The 25,022-nt window shown below is 38.8% G+C and overlaps 3 protein-coding genes across 4 annotated transcripts; all 3 read left to right on the plus strand.

Annotated features, from left to right (window-relative positions):
• Positions 1-1,151: 1,151 nt before the first annotated feature.
• LOC146466461 (24-hydroxycholesterol 7-alpha-hydroxylase-like) lies at positions 1,152-7,582 on the plus strand. 2 transcript variants are annotated; one of them, XM_085127264.1, is made up of 4 exons: positions 1,152-1,632; positions 4,253-4,729; positions 6,603-7,105; positions 7,305-7,582. In XM_085127264.1, the coding sequence occupies exons 1-3, from the start codon at positions 1,164-1,166 to the stop codon at positions 7,100-7,102; spliced, it is 1,446 nt and encodes a 481-aa protein (XP_084983390.1). In that variant the 5' UTR covers positions 1,152-1,163; the 3' UTR covers positions 7,103-7,105; positions 7,305-7,582. The 2 variants fall into 2 exon arrangements, with proteins under 2 accessions (XP_084983390.1, XP_084983389.1); XM_085127263.1 differs by having other exon boundaries at positions 6,603-7,582.
• Positions 7,583-8,792: 1,210 nt separating this feature from the next.
• On the plus strand, positions 8,793-10,394 carry LOC146466462 (uncharacterized). Its single transcript, XM_085127312.1, has one exon. It carries the CDS (start codon positions 8,983-8,985, stop codon positions 10,237-10,239), a length of 1,257 nt encoding a protein of 418 aa, XP_084983438.1. The 5' UTR covers positions 8,793-8,982; the 3' UTR covers positions 10,240-10,394.
• A 315-nt stretch (positions 10,395-10,709) lies between these two features.
• Positions 10,710-23,546, plus strand: LOC146466463 (malonyl-CoA decarboxylase, mitochondrial-like). Its single transcript, XM_085127234.1, has 14 exons — positions 10,710-10,792; positions 11,651-11,750; positions 13,268-13,438; positions 14,264-14,311; positions 14,407-14,502; positions 15,456-15,596; positions 17,540-17,692; positions 18,305-18,469; positions 19,070-19,169; positions 20,169-20,327; positions 20,999-21,096; positions 21,219-21,301; positions 22,144-22,190; positions 22,398-23,546. Exons 1-14 carry the CDS (start codon positions 10,758-10,760, stop codon positions 22,592-22,594), a joined length of 1,593 nt encoding a protein of 530 aa, XP_084983360.1. The 5' UTR covers positions 10,710-10,757; the 3' UTR covers positions 22,595-23,546.
• The last annotated feature ends 1,476 nt before the right edge of the window (positions 23,547-25,022 follow it).

Below are 25,022 nucleotides of genomic sequence, written 5' to 3' on the forward strand. Positions count from 1 at the left end.
ATAAATAAATAAATAAATAAATAAATAAAGCATGTGTGTTTAATTCTTGACAGAAGTTCAGGATTCAAATGTTTTCATCGTTTATTGCGACAATACTGTTTCGTATGGTTGAAAGTTATCGGACCACACTCATCAGGCAATTTTTAACGACTGACTTTTCAAATAACAGGCTGGTAGTAAAATATAGGTGGTTACTATAGAGATGCGTTATATTCAGTAGAGTATCTAGGTAACAGATGCATCGTGCCTTAGTTGCGTTACTCTAAAGTTCTGCAGTACATATCTCTTTCTGTGGCGGCACGAACTCGCTAGCTCGTTTCGGCTGTTCAGGCTACATAGCTCTTTTTTACAGATGATTATGAATTTTTCAAAAAGACAAAGATTACATTTTTTGTTAGCGTTGCTGTACGGTTTACATTTCTTTAAAATCTTCCATTTAATCTGGAAAGGTTTATTGCTGTCTTGCAAAGTCCAAACATGTTTTGACAGTTCCGTCTCGTTTCTTCTGTTCGGGCGTCGAAAGGATGTCTGGTGGTTTCTGTAACGTTCCTTAAAATTTGTTGCCAGTCCAACATAAGTTTCAGTTGTTGTCTCAGTGGTTACAGTGGCTTGGTAGATGACGTTTGTTTGGAGGCATTTTCCTTCCAGTGGACAGTCGAGTGGCATGTGTGTTTATGTATGTATGTATGTACTTTGGCCGTTTCGTTTTTCGACGTTCTTGTTTCAATACAAGAAAATGCCAGGCGTTGTAAATCTTTAACGTTCAATGTGTTTTTTATTTGAAGTGAACAAGAAATGGTTTTGATATTCTGCAAGCGTTCATAATGATGATGGTCATATTTTAGTATCTTTTCTTTGGTAACCATTACTAGTTGCAGTTAAATCGAAGTTAAAGATGTTGTTATAAAAAGTTACGCTTATCAAAAATTAAATTAGTGGTTTTGTTTAAATGGTTGAAAAAAGAGTGAAAAATAAAGCGATTGAGTTCACGAAGATTGTTAATATTCACACTGTTAATTTACAAATACGTAAGAATTTCGTCACCTTTTACTTTTGTTTTGTCAATCCACAATCCCCTGTTTTGCATTCCGTTCCTAAAATTACTTGGCGATCATTTCGGGGGCGGTACACGCTGTACCGGCTTATCGCACACTTGTCACAAGATGGCGGCCTCAGTTGAGCTTTTGCAAGCTGGGTGTTGGTTGGTAGTTTTGCTTGTGATAGCTTTCTTGTCAATTGATTTCCTGAGCAAAAAGAACATCAAGTATCCTCCGCTTATCAAAGGTTGGATTCCTTGGCTAGGATGTGCGATCAACTTTGGAAAAGCACCACTAAACTATATCAAGGAATCTTGGCAGAAACACGGAGCAGTGTTTACGTTTTACGCAGCCGGGCAGCGAATGACCTTCCTTACTGATACCAGTGACTTCCCGCTCTTCTTCAACTCTCCGCAGGCAGATTTTCAACGTGCTGTAGAAGAGGCCGTGAAGAACACAGCCGGGATCAACAAGCACAATTTTTTTGCCAATCATCGTAAAATTCATGATCTAGTCAAAGGAAGATTGTCGTCTTCCAATTTGCAGAAATTAGCGCCAAAGGTTGGTCGGCAATTGGACGGATACATTTCTAATGGTATGTATGTTATCTGGAAAATTAAATACTGTGCACTTCGGACAGCACTCCATGGGCATCCCGAGCGCGTTGTGTGACACGCGTGACACGTCACCGGTTATCGAATTTGAGAATGATAAGATTTGTATGGGATGTTTTAATATTTTTTCATTTTACATATAACAGAAAAGAAATGAATTCAATGGCAATTTGATGTTTATAATTTTAAGCAGCTTCACACAAACATCCTTATAAATCCAGGGAAATTTAAAAATTAACGAGACTTACCTGGAAGTTGAAGTTTGATTGTGATTCTACCAAGTTACAGAATACTGAGAGATAACACGAGATAGCAAGTACACATACCAAGCAGGTTTTAAAGACTGAATGTGTGCATTACCCAGCAGCAAATGGGTTGGTAGGAAGAATGGGCATGTGATCTCTCAGCATTCTGTAACTTGGTAGAATCACAATCAAACTTCAACTTCCAGTTAAGTCTTGTTTAATTTTTAAATTCTACCTCGTTACCATGCTGAGACATTCCATTAGATTTTAAAGCAACATGGACATGAAGAAACAACATGCCACTTTTAATCGTATATGTAGCTGATACATAATTTTTACAGACATGATCGGCGCATGCACTTACTATCTCATGGAATCTCTCAGCATGGTAACGAGGCAGAATGAAAATTTTTACCTTCAAAGTTTCTCTGCTCCAAGGTCTCTTGGTTCTTAGTTTCTTACACTCTTGAATAGTCTTCGCTAATACCAGACGGACCTTAACAACAATAAGATACAATTATCATCAAATAATCATGAAACAAATCAACATATAAAAGTAAAAAAACTAGTTCAGGAGTAACCTTAAATGTTCTACTGTCTATCAACTGCCAAAAGATGATAGATTTACGTTGACCTACAAACCTATTTACAATACATGTATAAGTCTTGTTCAGAACTCACCAATGGCTTAAATGGTTATAAAGCAATTGTTCTTTCAGAATTAACTTAATGCTGTCTCATAGATTTTACACAATGTCAATCAATCAAATTGGGTGACATGTCACACTTTGTGCCTGGGCCACCTGTAGATAGAGGGCAGGGTTTTGGTTCCCTGTTATCAACTCAGGCCTATCTGGAGTGCAATCTAGGGAAGTTATACTGAGACCTTTGGCGTGATTGTAATCTTTGAGGTGTTGCAGTGTATGATTTTGCCTCATATTTAATAGTCCTTTGCTGCTTTGATGCAGTAACTTTTGGTTTTTACTACTTTGAGTGGTATTACAATCTATAGTGCACCTGTTTAATTGTGTGCACTGAAGGAGAAATGTGTTACCAATAACAAATTTTATTGCGAGAGTAAGGCAAGAAAACATTTTAGGGGAATGGCAAAAATTTAGATAAAAGTGAAGAACATTTCACCTCCACCAACTTTTGGCCAACTGTCAGCCAACAGTTGGCTGACAGTCGGGCAACTGTCCACCGACCGTTGGCCTACAGTTATTTCCATAGTGGTAAAGGCTATTTTGATATTAAATTGCATCTTTTCCAAACGAACAAGAATATTAAATCAAATTAATTAACTCAAGCAGATTCATTTCACAGTGAGAAAATTGTACATAAAATTTGCCATCTTAAATGAGTTCGCCATTTAGTATAACCATTTAGACATCCATTTTTCTTGACCAAACAGGACAACATATTCTATGCACACAAATCCACTCCAGAACAGTTCTGTAATGGGTTAGAGGAATATAGATCCTGAGGTGGAACCAACATAAATTCTAATTTTTGTTCAGTAACAATTAGTGCAGGTTGGCCTTCCTGCAATCCAAGGAAAAATGATCCAAACCACCAGCAACAGGAATTTTCCCAGGCTAATCTTTGCCCTTCTCTCAAAGCTGTCTGTTATAATTCTTCCTTCTTCTACCCCCACCCCCTCCCCCATCCCACTTTTTTGTTTGCTTTCTTCAGCAGGCTGAAATACTGTCACTAATGCAACCTAAATATCTTGACATACCCATTAAAACTTTGGGCCATTTACACCATTGAAAACAATGGAGGCGTTTTATGCAGGTGGATCAAAAGCTTATAGCTTTTACAGATTACTGATGTTACAGAGCTGATTATTCTAGAAAAAATTCCTGGCTTTAACATACAAACCCTCTATTTCATGTCTTGATCAATAATTTTTGTTTGCCCCTGTTTGAAAATAGTATATACATTGTATTTTTAGCTTCAGTTTAAAAGTTCTGTTCAAAGTTTGTATTCAGGCTATTTGCACTGTAGGTCAACAAAGCATGCATAAGATGGGGAGCACACGTGTTCTTAAGGAGTTGTAATGAACACAATTTCGCCAATCATAGCTTGAATATTTTATAAAACACAACAAAGCATATGTGAGCTGTACAAAAAATTTTATATAAGCTGTACAGCAGGGCAAATCAACCATGGTTATTATTGATACATGTATATGGAACTCGACCTCGCCAATCATCTCATTTGTATTAACTTGTTCACATAATTTAAACATAGTGAAGTTTACCAAGTTTTGGAAACTGGCAAATCTTCCCTGTTCTTATAGTTTAATTATTTCCTGTGGTGTTGATGCTGAAATATTCTTGTTTTTTCCCATCAGCAAATAACACAGTAGCTGAAGTTGATTTGATGGGTGTGGTCCGTGACGTTTTGTTCACTGCCGTGGTACCCACCCTGTTTGGTGATGACGTCTTACCCCGCACTCAACAAGACATCAAACATTTCCAGAAACAGTTTGTTCAATATGATGGCAGTTTTGAACATGGTGCCAAACTTCCTGAATTTCTGTTAAAAGAATGGGCCGAGTCAAAGCATTTCCTGTTGAACCGGTTTTGTGAAGTGCTTCGACAGAAATCTACCATGGATGTCAAAGGAGACACTCTACTTCAATCAATGGCGGACTCGTTAGAGGGGGACTGTGTACCCAACTATGCCGTTATGCTACTCTGGGCCTCCCTTGCGAATGCAGTACCAATCACATTTTGGACTTTGGCTTTTGTGCTCAGTGACCAGGCCATCAAAAGGGACGTGCAGAAAGAGGCTGATGAAGTACTGGGACCATATTTAAAAGATGGAGGTGAGATCGGTGTAATCTGTCTTGTTCCTCTTCCTTTATTTTTATTGCTGCTCTCGCTCTGTTTACTCCCAAATGCTCGTCCCCTGTCCCGTTCCATTGCTACTAAATTGAAAATGCACTGGTAATAGCCGACGTTAGTTTACCGTGAGCCTCTAGTGTCAGGCACCTGTCGTCAGTGTAAACATTGCAAACATGTCGTCACGTTAAGTTACAAAATTTCGTGAGGAAGGAAAAGGGAGTGGATCAAAAGGAGAGACCCTGCTAGGAGGGTTGAAACATAGCCCGCATTTACATGCAACTCACATTAAGCGCACTGGATAGTCAGTGGGCTATCTTTTGAGCGACCGCTAAGCACAACAAACAAGATGGCGGAAAAAAGAAACGTTTTGGCAGCAAGTTTATTTTTATTTTTTTTTTTTTTTTCATCACTCTTTCCGTTAGCGGCCACTTTTTTGTGTCTAGGGCTATTATTTTGCACTCTATTAATTGAGCGTAGTCTCCACAGGCATTAACTCCTCTGAATTCTCTGTAGGGGTGTGCTGCCCGGTTCTCCAAATCCTGACCCTATTTCAGACCAAATCATGCCATTTTCCACACCCGTTTTCAGACCTGGCTTGTAGCGTAATTAAGCTTCGCATCAATATACCGAACTCAACAATTGGTAAAATTCACCCGAAAATTCAGCTCGAATGATATATTTTTGATAGTTCTCTTTCTCTGTTATTCATTTGGAGTTGAGAGGATAAATACGTTTATACGCTCTCGTGGTTCCCTTGAAAACCATACCCGATTTAAGACCATAATGGCCAATTTCTAAATCGTCCCGTTTTCAGAACAAAACGGCAAAAAACCACCCTTTGGGGCGGCAGATACCTATATAGCTAATATAGGGGAGTACCCCCCTCCCGGGCCTTTCGCGGTGTTCTCACTTCGGCTATTAGCCGGGTAACTCGGCACGAACCGTTTACATGGCAAAAAGATATCCTCCTAGAAGGGTGCATCGGGCAAGTAGACAGGGTGCCCCGGATGGCCGGTTACTGTCAGCCGACAATTTACCTACAGATTACCGACAGGGTAACATGCTTAGTTCACCAGCTTTGATTGAAATATCCTAACACAAATGGCTAACATATTGTATTACGGCACAAAAATATTTAAAGTGACATATGAGTAGTCATTGAAAGTCGCTCGTGTTTTAACAACTTTCGGCATACCGAATTTTAACGGATGAACATGTTTTGATTGTAATATCCTAACACAAATGGCTAACATATTGTATTACGGCACAAAAATATTTAAAGTGACATATGAGTAGTCATTGAAAGTCGTTCGTGTTTTAACAACTTTCGGCATACCGAATTTTAACGGATGAACATGATTCATGTTGAACCGAAGCCAAAGCCGGTTTCTGCAAAATTTAAAACAAAACAATTTAGTTTCTATTTGTACATACTTGCAATGAAATATCGCATTGTTTGTTATATCATTTATTGTTCCATGGTATATTTAGTCCTGTTTTATTGTTAGTTACTCCTTCCCCGTTAAGGTTTGCCAACGGCTACCCAGTTAAAAAAAAATCAGTTCAACTGAGATCGTTCTAGTTAGACTTAATTAGCGCGCGTAGAATGGCTGTAAGCAAACCAGTTTACCTCGTTTACGCTCAAAGAAAGCATAAAAAATACACACGTTATTCACCAGCATAGGTCGGTCCTTATAGAGCAAAACTGTGCCCTCGGTTTTGAGTACCGGTTTTTCCCTATACGGACCTCCCGGCCGGTGAATAACATATACATTGTAAGGCGTATTGAGTTTCAGAAATGTGCCCTATAAGAATGTAAGCATTATTATATTATTAAATATTGTTTACTTGTAGGATCACTGGCAGAGGTGACTTTTGAAGACGTTAAGAAATTACGATTGGTTGAATGGTGTATATTGGAAGCTATTCGTCTGCGCTCTGTAGGGATGATTGCCCGCAAACTAACAGAACCCCTTCAAGTGCGAGGATTTACAATTCCAGCAGGTGACATGCTCATGGTCTCCCCTTATTGGGCGCATCGGAACGAGTTCGCATTCCCGGATGCAAATTCTTTCATCCCTCACCGCTGGAATCAGACGTCGGGCTCAGATAAACCATCTGCAGCCGATAACTTCATCGCGTTCGGCGGCGGTCGTTTTCAATGCCCAGGGCGTTGGTTTGCCATGATGGAAATGCAAATGTTTGTTTCTGTTATCCTGTGCGTTTTTGACATGGAGTTACTGAAGGTGGAAGTTCCTTCACCTTCTCCAAGGCACGTCGTTGGTGTTCCTCATCCTGACTCTCCATGTTATGTAAAAATGTGGAAGAGGATCAAGAAGATCGATCAAGAATAAAGCGTAATGGCAACTTAAAAAGAAAATACATAAAAAAACAGCTGTTTGGTTTAGGTGACTTCTATTTAAAACTTATCAGGCCAGTAGACCACCGTGCTACCCGTTTTTTTTCTTTTTTCTTTCTTTTTTTCCTTTTTTTTTTTTCTTTTTCTTTTTCTTTTTTCTTTCTTTCTTTCTTTTTTTTTTCTTTTTATTTCTGTAGCCCTAAGTGATTTTGAGTATTGCCACTCTTCCTGTATTTAATGCCAGAACAACGATCCACCTTCCGGTATGGTTGGAGAGAAAAAAAGAAGTGAAAATCGAGAGCCTGCACGCGAGACGTAAACCTCAGAAAACCATACTTTTTCGGGCTCTGTGACCTTTGTAACGTCACGTTGTAATTTGAGTATCACGTTGAGTTACTCAGTGGCGTAAATTATAAGGGTTTGTATGGAAATTTACGAACGTGTTTAGGAGTCGAAAATAAAGAGCATGAATCGAACAAAACTGCCTTACCTTGTCTCCTTGATACTGAACACTCGTCTTCGAGAACTATACTTTACCTTTTCCTTGATACCTTGTCAGTGTTTATGTGGCGTATTTTGGCCGTTTCAGCGCAGTGGGTTTTAGGTTCGCTGTTTTCCTCTCTCTATGTATAGAGCCCCCGACTTAGTATCCAATTGAAATTCCTACTCAGTGGCTGTACTGGAGCACAGTTTCAACGAAATACAAAAATAACGTTAAAGATTTGACAGCTGTAGTGACAGTTATACAATTAGCATTTTGATCCAATAATAGACCAATGAAGGATATTTTCCTTGAACGCTGTACAGGAAGTTATCCATGCTGGGCTAGTGGTTCAATGAAGATGCGGCTGTAACGTCAACGTTGCCACCAATAAAACCATTTCACAAATATATCAAGGCTCTTCTATAAAAAGTCTCTCCTCGTTTTAAATGACAAAGCAAAGCTATTATCGTAAACTAAAGACGTGAAGTGAATGAATGAAATGGAAAGGTCAGACCACGCATCAGGGACCAAGTCCGCTTTCCTCTTCTAGCCTACGAATAGGCTCCCAAGTCCGACCGCAGAGCGCGCACTTGGAAGCCTGGTCGCAGGCTACTGCTCTTTTCAAACGGTGAAAAAAAATTATACGGTTTCTAAAGTTCACTACTAGGAAAGTGTCTGTGTAGGAGACAAGGTTAAGGGATATGTACACGTCACTACCCAGTGACGTAATCATGCATATGATCCTGGCCAGGGACCTTTGAACTCTTGTATGAACTGAAACAAGGTCTTGAGTAATGCCAGCATAATCTTAACAGCTGCTACAGTCACTACACCCTCGCCAGTCCGGTGCTTTGTTAATTAATCCCTTGTGGAGTAACCCATTCCTGAGGCGGCGGACAATCTCTTCTCCTGAGCCCGTTTTTCTTTTCGTGCTAACCGCCAAATGAAGAAAAGTAGGCTCCCGGGACGAGATGGGATGAGCAGGAGAAAAAGCTTAATGGGCAGTCCTCAATGGAGCTTTTCAATGATAATTAAAATAGGACCTAAGGAAGGAGGAGAAGAGATCCCTGGGAAGATTGAAGGATCTCTGCACGCAGGGTAATTAAAGATCCGATTTCAAACTATCTTACAGACTCCTCGATCTTAAAAGACAGAACAAGATTGATGAATTTACTTATCGCAAACTCCGTTCTACAGACGGTTCACCTCCCGCCATCCGTGGTTCTATAAAACACCACAAACCGGGTTTCCCTCTTTGGCCGATTGTCTCTTCCATTGGCTCTGCCCTTTATAATACATCCAAGTTCCTTTCGGATATTCTATCGCCGATCCAGAATCACAATGGATATTCTGTTCTCAATTCCTCACAGTTCGCCAACGAAGTGGCTAATATGGAAATCTCTGATGATGAGGTCATGGTCTCATTTGATGTTGTGTCGCTCTTCACAGCTATCCCAGTGAACAAAGCCTGTGAATACATTCGGAGCAAATTAAACAATGACAATACACTACGATCCAGAACAAGTCTCAGCACAGATGATATCATTTCTCTGCTTGATTTCACTCTTTCAAACAATTATTTTATTTATAATAACTGCATATACAAACAGATCCACGGCTGTGCTATGGGCAGTCCAGTTAGCCCTATTGTTGCTAACCTCAGTATGGAAGTGATTGAGGATTTAGCTATCAGTACCTCATCAGTCCCACCAAGGATTTGGAAACGATACGTTGACGACAGCTTTGTTGTTATCAAGAAGGACGCGGTTTCTCCGTTCCACGACACCCTTAACGCCTGTGATCCCAAAATTTCCTTCACAATTGAACATGAAAAGAACGGTCAAATTGCTTTCCTAGACACCTTGGTTACCAGAAGAAATGGAGTTGCCGTCATTGATATATTTCGTAAGCCAACCCATACAGACCGTTACTTGGATTTTTCTTCTCATCATGCAAAAGAACACAAAATCAGCACGGCCTCGACCCTCCTGTTCCGGGCATCCAACCTCCCTAGCAGCCTTGAAGGGAAAACTCGTGAAACCAACCATGCCAGGGCTGCATTAGAAGCCAATGGTTACCCATCAGCTGTTATCTCTAACATCCTCAATAAGAAGCCACCCCCATCTACAGTTCCTCCACCAGAAGAATTGGTTTCTATGTTCTTCAAATGGGTTGATCCATCTAGTACGTACCAAGGTTTTGCATGCCTCCCCTACATCAGCAGCCTAACTGAGCCCCTCACGAGATTACTCCGCAAAAATGATATCCGTGTTGTCAACAAACCACTAAAAACCCTTCAACAAGAATTCCCGTCTCCAAAGTTCAGACAACCCTCGGATCTTCAGTGCAATGTTGTTTACAAAATTCCATGTAAAGACTGTTCTTGGAACTACATCGGTGAAACCGGAAGATGTTTCCAAACACGCAAAAAGGAACATAAACGGAATTTGAAGAATTTTTCTAGTGGATCTAACGTTGCCAACCATGCTTGGAAAAACAATCATTGCATCGATTTTGACAATGCTTGTGTTATCGACAAGGGCGATTACCGCGTTCGAAAAACATTAGAATCCTGGCACACAGCAAAAACTGTCGACGCGGACAATAACTCTAAGCCGTTGCCTAGGCAATACTCCATTTTACTGTAATTAGCCCTCATTTCCATTTTTATCTTTTAGCTTTTATCACACTTCTTTTTATTCCCAAAATTTTAGCACCCTTTTTGTATATATTTCCGTTTACGCGCTACATTTCTTAATTCGGTAAAGGCTATAGACTGATAGCCGAAAGCTTATGTTTTAAAATTTTTAACCAGAGAACGATTTTTACCTAATATGTCTTATCCTGGTTACGGTTCTATTTTTACTCGTATCCCTAATTCTGCTAACTCCTTTCTGAAAGTCCTTCGGCGTGGCAGGTCCTTCTCTTGCCGACACAATTCAAAATTCCTAGGCTCGACTTGTAAGCAAAGCAGAAAATTTGTGTAAGAGTAACATCTGAGATTTTTCTAGGGATCAAGGGATTCAACTGTACTAAAATGTGAGCCGTGCTCACAGATTGCGCCATTTGCTAATGAGACACAACCGTATGCATAAATGACGTAAACGCTGGCCACCATTGCAGGCTCTCGATTTACACTAACATCCGGTCTGACGACAGCAGTGATATGAAAGTTTTGGGAAAAAGTTGGCGCTTCTTGAGGTAAGTGATCTCTTAATCATTAAATACACGCATATAAATAACTCACTTTCTTGTTTTAGTTCGTTTTCGGTGTTTTTATGATAGCCTTTCATGTCAGTCATCCATTAGCTTAAATTTTGTATCCCTGGGACAAATTTTGAACCCGGGTTTCTATCAACACCTAAAATTAATTGTCAAATACATGATCTATAAACGAAAGCCATCTTGTTGTGTTGTGACTTGAGCCTATTGTGAGGTCAGCTTAACCATACACATACCAACAGAGAGTCTAAAGAAAAAATAGTTTTCAGTTTTGTAGAATAAATATTAATTGAAACTGTACTGAACTTCAAATTCAACTTCATATTTCTTTTAATATATCATAAGTGAGATTCCAATGAATTGCATGGCGCATCCTTACTGCACGTAATTTATTGCATTATAAGCATGAACTCTTCTCATGGAATCACTGTGGAATCCATTTTTTTTATTGAAAATATATTATTATTATCAATAAATCAAACTGCTTTTATGAGGATTGGGTGAAAAAACAGTTTTTTTTTGCTGTGTTGCAGTACGTATGTCACCTTAAGGAAAACTAATGCCATGATGGTCGAGATGTCTACAGGGTCACTGCGTGATTATGCTAATCTCAACAGTGTTATAATGCTTGCCAAAATCCAGAGAATGTTTTCATAGGATGGAATTGCTGCACTATCTGTGTAGTGATACAATAAATTATTTCCACTGATTGACACAAGTTTATCTGATTAATTATGTTGTTGGCACCAGTGGCTACAGAGAAGGGTGGAAGTGAGGAGCACTGGGAAGGTTTAAATGTGAAAGTGTTTGAGACTTTCTATCTTTCTTTTCTTACAGGTTTTTACCACAATCAAAGGGCTGGAATAAAAAGATACTTTTATGTCACAACTGCTTCCATTGCAAAGGAACTCAGAACCTTAGTTCCTCAAACACTGCGGTAATTTGGTTTAACTTTTAAGTGAATATTACAAATTCTGTTTTATGGTGTGTGGGCTTATATACTTGTGAATTGCCTTCCTGGCATGGGGGAATTGCTTTTGATATGCTTAGCCTGTGAGCACGCTCTCTATTTGGTCAACCGTGAGAGGATTGAGGTGCCCCCACCAGACCCCAATCCTCTCTTGACTGACCAAATAGAGAGCTTGCTCACCAGCTAAATATGCTTATAATTTGTGTTCGACGTAAGAAGAACGCTTCCTAATGCGGATTTGAGTTGAGATTTTATAGGACTTGTCGTGGATGAGTCAATGGATGTTGGGACGCACATCTGGCATCCCCCGCAGATTGTTTTGCAGGGGCAGATGACATCACAAAGAGAGGAGCCTGGGATCGAGATTGGCCTGGGCTTGAGCCTGGCGACGTCAAATGCACTCTCTAATCTATGATTATTACTAGTTTAATTAATAATTGAAGGGTTCTATGCAAGTCTACTGTAAATGCCTTTTTGCCTTAAAATTAAAAATTCCTCCAAATAAGCCATACTTTGGTACAGAGACTATAGTTATCATGTAAAAAGCTTAGTTGTGTTAAATTAAGTTTTACTCAAAAATTTAAATTATACAGAACTGTAATATAACCAATGGTCTTCTGTGTAAAAATACTGCTTACACATGTATCTGGAACAATTTGAATTTCAAGTCAAAAAGGGCACCGATTTGGGTTGAGTTTGGTGTTAGTTCTTGTCCTTGCTCTGACAGGATTTTCTTCAGGTACTCCAGTTTTCCCTCTCCTCAAAAATTAATACTTCTAAATTCCAATTTGATCTGGAAAGAGTCCCCAATTAGTGCGCTGTACTAAAAACATTGACACTGAAATAAAGTGATTTATTCACAATAGTCTTGTAAAAAATCCTCACTTATAATATGCACAAAATGTATTGAGAGCATTACTTGAACATCCATATGGTACTCTTGTGATGTACAGTAAACTATCTTTAAGATGGACATTTGGGGCTAGGTAATATCTTTCTGCCTTCAGGCCCTTTCACAAGGGTGATTTTGTCACACTGCATATATAATGACTTCAATTTTTCTCTCACAAAGTTTGCAACATCAAATCACACTTGTAAACCAGCTGCCATGTCTGTGCACTCTTGCTGAACCTCTTTTAAAATCTTTCAGATTTGCATCAAGTGTCGAACATGTTCACAAGAATTAGGTTATTTTGTAAATGGGCCTTTAGAGAGGTTTCTGTTCACAACTTCTGTGAACTTATGCTGGGATACAACCAACTCTAGCTGTGGATTCTCAGAATGTATCCTGGCTCCTTATAGTACTTAGTGTCTAAGAGAGTTGACTGTACTAGTATTCCATCCAGCAAGGAGTAGTCGGATACTCCCAAACACCTCATGCGCATCTCAGTCAAAGGGAAAAGCACCAGCTGATCTAAACAGGCCTACTAGGTTTATCTTATTTATTAGTGACCTTTAAATTTATATCTTTGTTACTCACTCAGGTCCACAATGTAGAATCTCGGTGGCTGAATCTGTTGCTCAAGATGGCTGATCATGGTCCGTCCACTGCTGAAGCTGTTCCATCTCAGAATAGAATGACGCAGATTCGTGAAATGTTGAGTAGAGCAGTGAGAATGAGAAGGACTGATTCGTCTGGAGATCTTATGCCAAATGTAAGCTTTTACATAAACTCATGGCCTGTCTGCTAGCAAGAAGTTTAAAACTTTCTTGATCAGTGCAGTAGTTGAGCTTGTCAGCAAAGTTTGGTTCTAATCCATTTAAGCCTGTACAAATGATTTCCATTTCCTAGATTTTTCTAAATAGTGTACAAAACACACTTGAAGTTATGAAACTTAATAACCAACCCTTCATTAACTAGTAATTACATGTAGTTGGCTCCTTCTACCTTGCAATTAATAAAATTAGTATTATTTATAGTTTAGCTCATTTTTTTTCAAATTACAGTAGGTCTGAAAAACTCATTTGGGATGATCTCATAAAATGTATTGTATTGTAACTGTTCAGTGAGTTTGCACAGTATAATACATTTTTGAAAAAAAAAATTGTCCATTCAGAAGGCAGCTGATTATAGGTGCTGTAGTAGTACATTTGGAACTGTTCCACTTGCCAGGGTTCTCATTGTTCTTGCTTAGAGCTAATTTCTGAATAGTACACAGAACTCAATGAAATGTTCACTGATTTGCCTTGACACAATATTAATAATGCAGTTTTTTCTATCCACTTAGAAGGCAGCTGATTAGTTGTAGCAGCATGAACAGCTCCACAAAGAGTCTGTCCCCATGAGCTGTCATAAATATTCTGCCTGAATTCCTTTGCCACTTATTTTTAAAAAGTACTCTATTTTATTTGTTTTTTTTTCCTCTGGCCAAAGCAATAGTGATTGCCCATTCTTCATGATTCATATACTTGAAAAGAAATCAGTCGTTGTGGTACTGTAAAAGCTGATTAATGATATTTGTACTTGGTTTATTTTGAAGGCTGTTGCTAAAGAAGTCAGACATTTTTACAGTTGTTTAACAACAAAGGTAAGAAATTAGAAATTAAAACCACCTATAGTGTCATTATTAATACGACAAGACAACTAATAAAAGTTCACTGAAAGTTTTCTTTTTTCTCACAGGCAGAAAAATTAGCATTTTTTCTTGTTCTTGAGCGGGACCTTGGTGTTGACCATGAGGAAGTTATGCAAGTAGCAGCTAGTCTCATGAATGCTCAGGTTGGGATAAATAACTTACTACGTTAATGACCGTGTATAGTTTACTGCACCTTTTAATGACATGCAAACTCTCAAGTTCATCTGTGTGACTCAACGACCCGTGACATCTTTTGCTCCTGTCAATCATTATCACAGCGGACCTCTTAGAAAAGGTCATGTTCTTATGCCTTGATTGGTGGATTTTGATCTAGCCAATTGTCACTGTAATTACAATCGACAGTCACTAGTAAAAAATGCATTTATAGTGACTGGTAGTTGAGTTTTGAAGTCCAGATCGAGTTTGCATGTCATTGAAAGGCAAAGTAAAGAAGGGGATTTCATTTGTGTGAAAACTAATACTTAATACTAATACTTAATACTTGTAACGCACATTTTAACATGACATGATGATCAAATACATGTACATCTTTACTCCTTGTACAGTGCCTGACTAATTGAAGGGTTCCAGTCATCAACCAACCTATAGTGTTTTTTAGGTTGCTGTTAGTTGTTTTAGCTCAGATTCGCCAGACATTTTGCGTGTGACCTTCAGTTCCTTCAGAAAGTGTTGCCCGAATGTTTTATCTGCTGCTGTATGCTTTGTTTGCAATTAAAACTGATCATTATGGGCATGACATCCATTTTTATCATGAAACGAAGCGCAAAGCAGCGGATAAAACATTGTTGTAATGTTTCCTGAAGGAAGTGACTGGGTCATGTGCAATTTAATGTCTGGTGAATGTGAGCTATTATAACTTACAACAAAAAGTGATCTAAAAAGCTTTAAATTAATCACTTGTTCATTGTCTAAACTAATTCTAATTTGTTCAGTCCAAAGTGAGTTAATTATTATCTCTTGAGTTGTTTTATTTTCTTGATCATCGTGGCCCAGTTGTTCAAAGCACAATAATAGGCTTAAATACTAAAGAAACTAAATCTGAAATGGGAATCAGACATTTTCTCCTTTTAATCAGAAAAATGGAGTTCCAGCCATCTTGAGAGTTGAAGAAAAGCTACGACAAGCACTGGAGCCTGCGCACATTCAGCTGCTATCACAGATCAGCAAGCTGCAGGGAGGTGTCAAGGAAATTGTCGACATGAGAAATGACCTGCTGGTAAGAGTCCATACCAGTTTCTGTAAAATCCATACCTATTTTTCGGACTAAAATGGTTAAAATTTATTCCCTATTTCAGACCAAAACGTTACTCATCAACAATACCCTTTGGTGCCTGCACACATACCTATATTAATAGCTTACCGGTACAAATGTATAATATAATACGCAACACAAGTATGGTCTCCACAGTCTATTGGCCTACTTAAACGAGTCGAAAACGTGCAGCGCCGTGCTACAAAAGTAATTTTGAAGCTCCCCTTCCGATGCGACATAACCTATAAGACCCGCCTTCAATTAACAAATTTGTTACCCATTTCATACTGGCATGAATATTTGGACATGGTTTTTTTCTACAAAACTGTTAATAACTTAGTTTTCAAAGACAGTGAAGCTCTACCTGTAACTAGACAATTTACGAGATCTACTAGGTCATCGAGAAGTAGTGCCATTACTTATATTCCTAACCGAAGCAGAACTCTTACTTATCAACGTTCATTTTTCATACGCGCGTGCCGTACATGGAACGTTCTTCCCACTGAGCTACGCACAAGTCACATCTCTTTAGCTTTATTCAAAACTTTATTACTTCAATATTATAAAAAGGCTTTGAACTTGTACGACGCTGACGACATTAGAACTTGGAGAACAATCTGTCCTAGGTGTAACACAGCAAGGTCTCTCCTATGCTCGCCAACGTGCTGCTTCTAGCAATTTGGTCTCCCGCCTTGTCTCCTCTAGTTTTATGCTTACATATTAGTAGTTTTAGTTATTGAGCATTTTTTTTATATAAATAATTAACAAGGGATCCGCTGTAATTGGCTACGCTGTAGTGGTCTCCCTGCCTAACTATTATATCTTTGGTATTTTTTTTTGTTTCTATTGTTTGTTTCCATTCTGTTTGTATTTTACTTAGGCGAAGCTAAATAAATTTTAAATGTATATCGGGGAGTATTTTAACCCCGCCCCAGCCTAATTCCTGTAAATTCAATTAAATTACTTTCAATTAACAGGTAATCTATCCCATTGTGCATTTTAACCATGAAACAATATATTTTTTCCCGGCCTTGTTGTTGTATGTGTCAATCAATAAAGTTTTGCAATTTAAGGTGGCTGGCACAGGTTTCCATCATTTTCCAGCACTTAATTACTTTGAAAGATCAATGCTAACACTCTTTATCAGTTGATACAACAATAATTGTACCAAACAAATGCCTAAACATTGGCAAACAAGTTATGGTTGTTTTCTCGACATAATAGGTTACCATAGCAACAGTATAACCTGTTTAAAGACACTCCTATTTTACTTTGAACTGGTTATAACTCAAATTACCTAGCTCAGTTACAGGGTCCCCAATTTTTTTGTTATGGAGCTATAATCAGCATGTTTAGATACAACTTTTTGCAAAGGTGAATGGGTCATAACCACCTCTAAATTTCAGTTTTTGCAAAATATCTCAAAAACTAAGTCAATGACCCACCATTTTTACTGTTTTATTTAAAAGCTCCCTAAATTCTTTAACTCCTGGCACTTTGACAAAAAGTTATTCGGTAGATCTTGTGCCATATCAAAAAAGGTATGTTTTCACCTGCAGAAAATTCTTCTGGATAACGCATGCCAAAAAATCAAGATAGGTCATCGCATAAAATTTGAAAATTAAATAAATGTTACTAATTCCTACAGGTTTTATTTCCAGTTTGTGCAATTTTACCCCCCATTTCCCAGGAATTTTTATTCATTCAGCTGACATGTGTAGCATTAGCTATGGCGTGCCTAGGTTACACATGTACACAGCTAGAAACCTTGTTAAGTAAGGCTAGCTCTGCAACCTGGGTCTTCTGTGGCTTTGTTAATGTTTCCACCACAAAGTAGAACCTGTTTGTTTGATTAACAAAACATGATTTGCAAGTCCATAAAAGGCTTATTTTGTATTTTTTCCAAGGAAGGGTTGAATGATGAAAAGGACCCAGTTGCCAGACAAGAGCTTCAGGCTTTGAGTTCCTCCATCAAGAACCTCTTGGCTCAGTGGTTTGCTGTTGGATTGCTGGATCTTAGACGAGTTACGTGGGACTCTCCAGGCAGTATTCTAGAAAAGGTGCTTACTGAAGATTTCTTATTACTGTTGGGTATCAATAGATTCTATTTAAGTGGCTTACTGCAGCAAAGCACCATATGTTATAATTATCTCATTGACAGTTGCCAGTTTTCACTGATAAATCGGCAGAGAACATGTCAATACTTAGTACCAAAAGAAAGGGCAGGGAAAAGCAACATGCACAATGATCAGGAAAAGTAATGAAGTCTTTGGGTCAATAATCTGCAAAGATTAGCATACAGATGAAACCACATGCCTAGTTACCGCAAATTTGCGGTTTTTCTTCATTTTGTACTAAAGATACAGTTTAGATGTAAAGTGCCATGCTTGAATTACCAGGGAAGAATTAGTTTTGTTCCATGTTACACATTTACTTTTGCTAATGGTTAGAGTACCCTGTATGATGCCTGGCAAAGCAGGGAGTGACTGCTGTTCAGGATTGCCTTGTTTTAACTTTGCCTTGGTTACATTTAGTCACATGAAATCACTCCCACCTATACTGGCCATTTAAAAATTAATTTTTTTATGTCAGTCTGTAGTATTTCACTTTACTGATTTATATCTAAAATGCCTTTTTATAAACGAAACATTTACATTCATTTGCTACCTTAGATCATACGTTATGAGGCAGTACATTCAATGTATGGCTGGGAGGATCTAAAACGACGTCTCGCTCCAGACAGAAGGTGTTACATCTACACTCATCGGTCCATGCCTGGGGAGCCTGTGGTAGTGCTGCATACAGCTCTGGAATATGAAATTGCTGACAATATTCAGGTTTGTACTGGAAAGACCTTTTAATTCCTGACCCCCTAATATGGCAGCATCATGGAGATATAATCTGCATGTCAAATGTTCCTATAGCAATAATCCTCCCCGCATTCGTGTGGAGGACTGTGTGACGTGACGAGCCATAGAACATCTTCGTAGGAGGCTAGCTATTTCCTACCCTGGGTACCAGAGATTTTTCTATTTTTTCTTGTGCACAGCGGGAATGCTTTTTCTGCTGAAGGCTGAATGCACGAGCGGTGAAGTCTCGCAAAAAATGTGGGGGACCGAAATATGGACTTCACTGAAACCAGAAATTGCGCATGAAAAATCTCTGGCACCCATGGTAGCTATTTCCAAGAGGGGCCTAGGATTTGAACTAGGGGGTACCGAGGGAACAAGGGGAACCAGATTCCAAGTTGTGTGCCCAAACTGCTTGGGCACGCTGCCTCCACTAAAAGATATAAGTATTTAGCACAGTAGTGCTTATCAGGAGGCTATAAACAAGATAATAGATATTTTATTATGTCTCTTAACAATTGCTCCACAGCACTAGATTGTCTAAAGGTTCTCTTTATTAACTTCTCATTAATGTATGTTTTAATTCAGGTCATTCTGAGTGAACCGGAAGTTGATCGCGATGAATGTGAATATGAATTGGAGAAAAGAACTACGGCTGTGTTTTATTCCATCACTTCTACACAGAAAGGTACAATGTAAGGTAAATTTTTTTTCTGGGGAGTGGGGGGGGGGGGGGGATTCCAGAATAGGAATGCCGTAACAGACACGGTAGTCATGCTCTTTTGGGACCAATTCTGTTTTTTCAGAGTAAACAGAATAGTATTCTCACACTCTACTGGTAGCCTTGCCAAGCCACCCGGTACAGTCTGACCTATATTCATCGTAAAACAAAAAAAACTGTACAACTTGAAACACTTAATGGAAAAACTACCAAAAATACAAGGTTTGTGCATTCATACTAACAGAGTATACAAACTGAATTCTAAGGGTGGTTCCAGCGGCGTGTGAGTAAAACATTTTAACAATTCCACTTATTTCGTTCTACTCAGCCAGTAGAAAATTACCCCTCTGAATTGATCAGAGAATTTCTCAATTCTTTTGGGAAGGTTTTTAGGATAACTGGAATAGGCGGGATTGTTTTCTTTTGTGAACTGATATTCTGTGTAATTTGTTATACCTGAACCGGAATAAGAAACGACAAAATTGACCCAAAAGAATGCGCTCTTAATTTGGGTACAGATCTTGATATGCCTTAATGCTGGGAGGGACAGAACATCTCTAAACTACTTTATAAAAGAGAAGAAAGACTTCTTTGACAGTAAAAGCACTCCCAACTTTTGACTCATTGGAGAAACTAAACATGGGATAGGAGTAAGGGCTGACAGTGTTTGAAAAATCAATTCTGTTGTAATCAAAGATAGGGTTACAGATACGATACTAAAGGACCTTAGGCTGTAAGTGATGCCACCGTAGGCTTGTTATCAAGTCACGTTCTTAAAGGCAGCAAGGCCCCGTCCAGATACATTTTCAGAAGATTTCACTATGAGGCCTGACCGTGAACGTGTCAACGGAACATGACAACGTAAAGAAAAGTTCCCGTTTTCAAACGAGAATGCATCCATGTGTAGCTAAGGGTACCCGTTATGTTGGAGCTGACTGCATCAGTTTTTGTTTTTTTCGGCTGTAGGATTAAGCGGCGTGGACCTTGGTAATTTTCTTATCAAACACGTGGTAGAGGAGCTACAGCATGAGTTTCCAAACATTACACAGTACTCCACGCTATCTCCGATCCCAGGGTTTAAGCAGTGGGTCAAACTACAGATAAATCACGCTTTGGAACAGCAAGGTAGGAACCATTTTTCCTTTAATAATACAAATGAAAAAAATTAGTACGCATCTTCAATGTAAAAGGTTTCTTGTGATTGATTGACTGACTGACTGACTGACTGACTGACTGACTGACTGACTGACTGACTGACTGACTGACTGACTGACTGACTGATCTCCCTACACCGTATCTTCAGGCCGATCAGGGCAGAAATTTGCTCCACATTGCCTCTTTTTCAAGGTTTATTGTAGGGTGCGGTGTTTAACAATAATAATTATTATCCTGCGAAATCGCGCGGAATTTCGCCTGATACTTACCCGACGAGGCCGTAGCCGGGCAAAATGGGGCTAAAATCAGGGGATATGATGCAAGATTATGCAGGATAGTTGTTTTATTATTCAACATGTTGATAACAAAGCACAGTTTTTAACAGAAAAGCTGGAGACAATCTTCCGAGGTCGTTACTTGTTTCAAGCGCTCCGCCATTTTTCTTCCCGACACACGAAATTACGTATATCGCAGGATATCTGTTGCGTACGGACGATGAATATTCAGTGCACCATGACCATATTTGGACATTGTTACAATGCGTTTAATAATAATGTGAGATAACCGCAATTGTACTTAAAACTGTAAGTTATTTTTTCATGTTAAAGAAGAGTACTGATGTCTTTTTTTTTTCGCGATAGCAAATGGTGATACCGAAACGCTTCTCTTAGAAGATGAACAAAAACAGATTCTCGAAATCCGTCAAAACACGGACATGTCTTCACTCGCACTGTTCAAGGTTAGTTTATTGTGTAATATTTCATTCTTACGGTTATTGCACCAATATAAGCTAACTTATTACGAACATCAATACAGAAAGCCACAATGTATAAGATTTTTTTTTCTCTTTGTTTCTTCCAGGAGCTCTTAGAGACTGCCGACTGGTATCGAAACCCACTAATAGCTGACTGTTTAAAGAAACCCCTTCTTCGGCTGTGTATCAGGTACGTGTGTCTGTCTGACTGTCATCTTAATCGGGCTGATTTGGCGAAATTTGACAAAGAAAATCAGTGAGCAGACGAAAGTCCACCCGATTTCTAAAAATCTCTGGCAGCGCTACAGATTTTTTGAATCAGACCGATTTTCAGCCCTCGCTAAACCGACAGAAAAAAGAAATCAGCCGATAAATTGTAACGTGTGAATTGGCCCATGAGCCGGATTGAACCGACTAATTGAACCGATAAATTGTAACGTGTGAGCCGGTTCAGTTCACTTGTACCAGATCCGTTTTGTATCCGGATAAAAATTTTGCATTTGGCCTTTTGTTCATGTTGTACATGCTATCCAGAATGCCTATCTGCACACATTTTGTACCTGCGGCTTCAAAAGAAGGTAAATTTGTGGATGTGCACGGGCCGCAAATACGGTGAGGTACTGTGTGAACACGCGGCTGGATTTTACAGTAAATGTATGGCGTAACTGATCTAAAGTGTATCCTTACACATTGAATTCTCATTGAAGTCTTATGTTGGTACAGTTCGGAACCTGGCAAGTTTCAGTGCCGGGTTTAAGCATTCATTGCCCTTTTTGTTTAAGAAAATGCTTCTCTGTTTTCCTTTTTCAGACGAAAATTTTATCAATTTGTTTGGGAACAATTATAAGAAACGTAATAGTTTCAGTTTGGTTATGTTCTGCATAAAAATTCCTAAATTAATAACCAAAAGGTCGCCTTCAAGCAGCGTTTCGTCCTCACATCAAACTCACCTGTGATTCAGAAATAAGATAATCTGCCGGTCTGATGAGCAATTTTGCCAAATAACTGTTTTTTCATTGTTATTCATGTTAGATACCTTTACAAAGAGAAACGAAGAGGATTTGTCATGGATCCTGTCGGTAAGATATATTTTTTCAGGAAGCTTTCAACCTTTCCCTTTTATCTTAATTTTACTGTCCTCGATGTGACGTCACAGCACCGAAAATCATTTCTCTTGGTTATGATCTTGGGGTTATCTCAAGATCATAACCAAGAGAAGCATCGGGAGGGGCTATGTAAATATCAAAGATGTAATCCTCTTTCTTTACATTCCTCCTTTTTGCCAGGGAATTTTCACATAAGGAACGGAGCTTGCATGTGGAGATTAAACTGGCTGGCGGATTTAAGCACCCGAGGAATGGGAAATTCCTTTGGGCTGATGGTGAACTATAGGTACGTGTTGGAAGACGTGGACAAGAACAATCAACAATACCTCCTGAACGGGACAGTCGCTGCATCTCCTCAGTTTCTTCAACTGCTATGACAGTTTTGTGCGCGTGATTTTGACTACGAGGCTGCGTGACTCGATTGCTGGAACGTTTATTGACACCATCATGCATTTAAGAAAAAATCGAGGAGTATACAGTCTGGAGAACATTCAGTCAAGTGGTCTTGGAAGAGCGTGAAAGACTGTTGATACACTGCAGAGCGACGCTATATTGAAGGGAATAAAACATTCCCTTTGGTTGTCTTCTGCTGTGTACTTTTGCGTACACACCGTAGAAGTTAGAGACCTTGAGACTTTAGTACGGCTACGAATACAACCAAGAGTTTTTCCAATAAACAAAGAGAGCGCGCGAGTGAATCAGTGTCATTTTGGCGGGAAAACGAGATAAGCGTCCTCATTTTACTACGAATTTTTGTGAGAATGGCGTAGTGGCGAAAACAAGTCCTCGAAACGTAGTCGATCTCGTCTTTTTGGAAGGGCTTAGCTGTCATCATCCCAAACAACTGCGTTAAGTTCGACGCTCGTAAAGAGTAAAATGAAGCTTTCTGTGATATATCTGTTCTTAGTACTTCGCTAAAAACTTGAAGTCAAATTTCGTATTGGTAGTCGTACTAGAATCTAATGGTCTCTTGTGACACTGACAATCCAAATGGCCATCAAATGTGCCAGGATCTTAGGGGAGACTTTTAATCTGTGGTTGTATACTATTCTAGTTGACATACGCTGCGGTTCTGTCTGTAATGGAGGTATTTTGTTACACTTTTCATGTAATATGTCAAACACGCGCGAGGAAAAGTGTTTCATCCGATTTTCTGACAGACAGCAGGAAATATTCATACTAATTGAATCAGCCATGAGAAAAACTGCTGCCTTTACATAAACCCGATGCCTGACGTTTTAATATCCTTTTGTCTGCATTCAAATTAGCCTCACTAACCTCGTTCAAGGGAAAATATTCTTTTGATTTTTGAACTCAAGAACGAGGCTAGTAAGGCTAATTTGAAAGCAGACAAAAGAATATTAAAATGTCATCCATTTTAATATTCCTTTGTCTGCATTCAAATTAGCCTCACCAACCTCGTTCAAGGGAAAATATGCTTTTGATTTTTGAACTCAAGAATGAGGTTAGTGAGGCTAATTTGAATGCAAACAAAAGAGTATTAAATTGTCAGCCATTTTTGCATAGGGTCTATTTTATTCTGATTTGCAAGAAGTAAATTTGATCAGAGATGAAAATACGTTATATTATAAAAAAAAAAAGATGTAAAGTAGTGGCCGCTGGTTATTAGGTAAAAAGTGCGGTCGGTGTTTTTTGTCTTTTAAGATTCTTTAAAATTTTTCCCATGAAGAATGCTGGAACGATTATCATTTACTCTCATTAAAAGAAAAATCACATGTCCGTTTTTAGCTTGTCTTATCTATGAAAAAAGAGTTCGTTACTGTTACCAGTCTTTACTAATGTGTAGAAGTGAGTTTCGCAAACATTTTCCGCAAAACGCAAAATACGACAAAGTCGCAAAATGAAACTACTGCAAAATTTTGATGCTCTACAAGCTCAAAGGGACCTTGGTTGAAACAGTGTACACATGGTGATTTCGCTCTTTCAATAAGCCATTTCCGAGTTGCTATGAACCTCATTACGAAAGCGAGGCTAAGTGCAAACGTTTTTTTATTATGAAAATTAGTTTTCATTCCATGATATGCAAACGATCGAAACGTGTCTTGTTACAAGCTAAAGAGCCGTTTACACGACGGGCACAAAATGGTACGGACCCGTTAAAACGTTACGGTACCCACATTTTGTGAAAGAAATACTCGTGCTGTTTGGGTTCATAGGCGCCTATGAACCCAAAACAGCACGGGTATTTCTTTCAAAAATTGTGGGTACCATGACACTTTTAACGGGTTCGTACCATTTTTTACCTGTCGTGTAAACGGCCCTAAAATTTGCTTTACAAAAATTATGATTACAGTACCACTTGTTTTTGCCTGTCATGTAAACGACCTTTCAAAGTGGTTGTCTATTAAAAAAAAGGTTAATATGAAAAGCTGCATTTAGCCTCGCTTTCATAATCAGGTTCACAGCAACCCGGAAATACTGGAACGATATGCCGCAAATGTCATTGTAAAGAATTGATGACTTCCCAAAGGAGGTAATTACAGCAACGCAAGCTATTGACGCTGTACTTTATGTCAATAGACACAACTGGGAGGAGCCAGAGAGAGTGAGTGACCTCTACAAGGACACATTTTTGTTTTCAAGTTTTCAGAATGGCTGATTTTACCGCCTAATGCGTAAATAGCAGGAAATAAACATTAATAAAATTGAAAGATAATAGATAATTTTCTTTGCCTTTTTTGTATTTGTGTAAGGCTTACGTAAATGTCAAAGAGACGGCTTTTTTGATCGAGAGTATTGTACAGTCATCAAAAGAGTAACTAATCCTGGCATTAAAAGGACCGC

Source organism: Pavona decussata, unplaced genomic scaffold, assembly GCF_977016875.1.
Source record: "Pavona decussata unplaced genomic scaffold, jaPavDecu1.1 SCAFFOLD_143, whole genome shotgun sequence".
Lineage (NCBI taxonomy): Eukaryota > Metazoa > Cnidaria > Anthozoa > Scleractinia > Agariciidae > Pavona > Pavona decussata.

Excerpts from the sequence above, each read along its gene's own strand:
- LOC146466461 (XM_085127263.1), top strand. The coding sequence starts at position 1,164 with ATGGCGGCCTCAGTTGAGCTTTTGCAAGCTGGGTGTTGGTTGGTAGTT. Across the intron at positions 1,633-4,252 it reads GGACGGATACATTTCTAATG|CAAATAACACAGTAGCTGAA; the intron begins GTATGTATGTTA and ends TTTTCCCATCAG. Across the intron at positions 4,730-6,602 it reads ACCATATTTAAAAGATGGAG|GATCACTGGCAGAGGTGACT; the intron begins GTGAGATCGGTG and ends GTTTACTTGTAG.
- LOC146466462 (XM_085127312.1), top strand. The coding sequence starts at position 8,983 with ATGGAAATCTCTGATGATGAGGTCATGGTCTCATTTGATGTTGTGTCG.
- LOC146466463 (XM_085127234.1), top strand. The coding sequence starts at position 10,758 with ATGAAAGTTTTGGGAAAAAGTTGGCGCTTCTTGAG. Across the intron at positions 20,328-20,998 it reads TCACGCTTTGGAACAGCAAG|CAAATGGTGATACCGAAACG; the intron begins GTAGGAACCATT and ends TTTTCGCGATAG. Across the intron at positions 21,097-21,218 it reads CTTCACTCGCACTGTTCAAG|GAGCTCTTAGAGACTGCCGA; the intron begins GTTAGTTTATTG and ends TGTTTCTTCCAG.